We start from the raw sequence: 2,177 nt of genomic DNA, 5'->3' as shown, positions 1-2,177 counted from the left end.
ATATTACTAGCTGCTAACGTTTCCGGTGTAAATAAATCTTTTGATGACAGCCTTCCGATGAGCCATGCTGATACAATCCCTATCATTATACTTTCGTGTGCAGTAAAAACCCAGCAGACTCTGATGGAAATTCGCCAACCTGTGCTCTGCAAAAATGCGCTCGACAAAAAACCGTTGTTTTTTTAAATTATTTTTTTTAAAACAACCAGCACTTTGCCGGGGGATAGTTTTTGCTGTGCACACTGTGGTCACACTGTGGTCACCCTCTCATCTCGTCTGCCGTCAGGTTCTCCTTCGCCACGGGCCACTTCAGCCAGGTCGTGTGGGGCGACACCAACCTGGTGGGCTGCGGCCGGGCGCGCTACGAAGAGAACGGCCTGCCCACGCAGCTGCTCGTCTGCAACTACGGCCCGGGAGGCAACGTGGAGACCGAGCCGCTGTACCGCGCGGGCGCGCCGTGCTCGGGCTGCGGCTCGGGCTGCTCCGCCACCTACCCGTCGCTGTGCGCGCCCGGCGCCCAGGGCTCCCCGCAGGGCTCCCCGCAGCAGGGCACCCAGGTGAGCGGTCAGCAGGCTGCAGCCGCCACGAGGTTCTTTGGCCAGCGCCCCGCTCAGGCGCTCTTCTCAAGATATTTCGCTGCTCCTGCTGCTGCTGCTGCTGCTGCCCAGACTGCACCCCCAGCACTACCTTCCCCGCCCCCCGCTGCCAAACCCTACGCCTTCGCGAGGTTCTTTGCACAACCCCGCAGCTCCGCTAATGTACAGTCCCCTGCACAAGCCGCTGCTCCAAGCACTGCACAACCCTCTGCACACCCCCTCTCCCTCGCACAACCCCCCGCACAACCCCTACAGCTCAGCTGGAGGCACTCGACGTGGCTGGACGCGAGCCAGCTGCTGGCCAGGACGGCGCGGTCGTCCCGGGGCCGGCGGTGACTCCGCGCCGCCGTGCCGCCCCCCGGGGCGCCGGAGGCTGGCGGCCACCTTGGCCGCCCTCGTTGTGCACGGAACTCACGGTGTGTTGCCCAACAGGCTGCTGTGGCGCCCCTCGCCCTGCAGTTGTCCACTACCACCCCCGCGCCAGCCCCCGCCCCCACCACCGCCCCCGGCCCCGTCCTCGGGCTGAGGTCGTTCTTCGCCAACCCCACCGAGAACGCCATCCTGCCGTCCTCGGTCAGCCCGGGCTTCTTCTTCGCCGGCTCCACCGCGAAGCCGTTCTCCACGTCCAAGCCCTTCCCCTCGCTCAAGCCCTTCCCCGCGGCCAAGCCCTTCTCGACGACACCCAGGCCAACGACTACGACACCGAGGCCCGCCCCTACCACGGCTCGTGCCGCCCCGCGCCCGGTGACGGCCGCGAGGGCACTCAGCACCACGAGGAGGCCGGTCGCGACCACCGCGAAGCCCACCACCGTCAAGCCCACCACGGCCAGGCCCACCACGGCCAGGCCCACCACGGCCAGGCCCACCACAGGTCAGTACCACCACCATCATCCCCGTGTTGCACCCGCACAAAGAGGTACCTTTGAACGGAATTTTGACTTTGAATTATTTCTAACCAACGTCAAAATCCGTTTAATTGAAGAAGTCAAAATTCTGTTGATCCTCTATTATCGGAAATACAGTTGAATCAAAGGAATCAGTGCTTCGCTCGTACCCTGTCTCTGTGTGTGGTGCTTGTACTTGTTTGTCCACGCTCGCCTCACGCACCCCTCTCCGCCCGCAGCTCCTCTGTCTGCTCGAGCGTTCGCCTCCACCACGCCGTCGCCGCGCATCGCCTCCTCCACCGCCGCCCCCGAGGAGGCCGACTGCCCCGTCCCCAAGACCGTGGGCGCAGCTTGCAAGGTACGTCCCGCCTGCGCGCCACCGACACCATAGAAACTCCGGCGTAAGTTGGCGTTTTGCAGCCATACTACACAAAGGCATCGAGTTGAATGATACGATATGAAAATGGGGAGATAGCACCGGCGCGTCTGGTGGGTGGCTCTTGACAGCCACTCACGGGCAGCGTCGTTCGCCGTGTGAATGCAACCAGATGATGGTGATGTTGATGATGACGTAAAACTTTGCCAGACACGCATTGTGTGTGCAGTACCCGCACCCGGGCGGAGGGCACTGACGCATTTCTCATTTCGTCCTAGCCTCTCTCTCTCTCTCTCTTCCTCTCTCTCTCTCTCTCTCTCT

At 62.4% G+C, this 2,177-nt stretch overlaps 1 protein-coding gene across 1 annotated transcript in view; it reads left to right on the top strand.

The window, feature by feature from the left end:
* LOC127749180 (peptidase inhibitor 16-like) overlaps window positions 1–2,177 on the top strand; it is a 50,645-nt gene that overhangs the window by 47,843 nt on the left and 625 nt on the right. The window contains exons 6-8 of the mRNA XM_052266338.1: window positions 287–557; window positions 1,029–1,467; window positions 1,720–1,838. Coding sequence (XP_052122298.1) covers window positions 287–557; window positions 1,029–1,467; window positions 1,720–1,838 — 829 coding nt within the window. The remainder of the gene's footprint in view (window positions 1–286; window positions 558–1,028; window positions 1,468–1,719; window positions 1,839–2,177) is intronic.

Source organism: Frankliniella occidentalis, unplaced genomic scaffold, assembly GCF_000697945.3.
Source record: "Frankliniella occidentalis isolate FOCC.00 unplaced genomic scaffold, Focc_3.1 Scaffold37, whole genome shotgun sequence".
In the NCBI taxonomy this organism is placed as follows: Eukaryota; Metazoa; Arthropoda; class Insecta; order Thysanoptera; family Thripidae; genus Frankliniella; species Frankliniella occidentalis.
The sequence above is the reverse complement of the archived record's forward strand: the minus strand, read 5'-3'. Positions and strand labels throughout refer to the sequence as shown.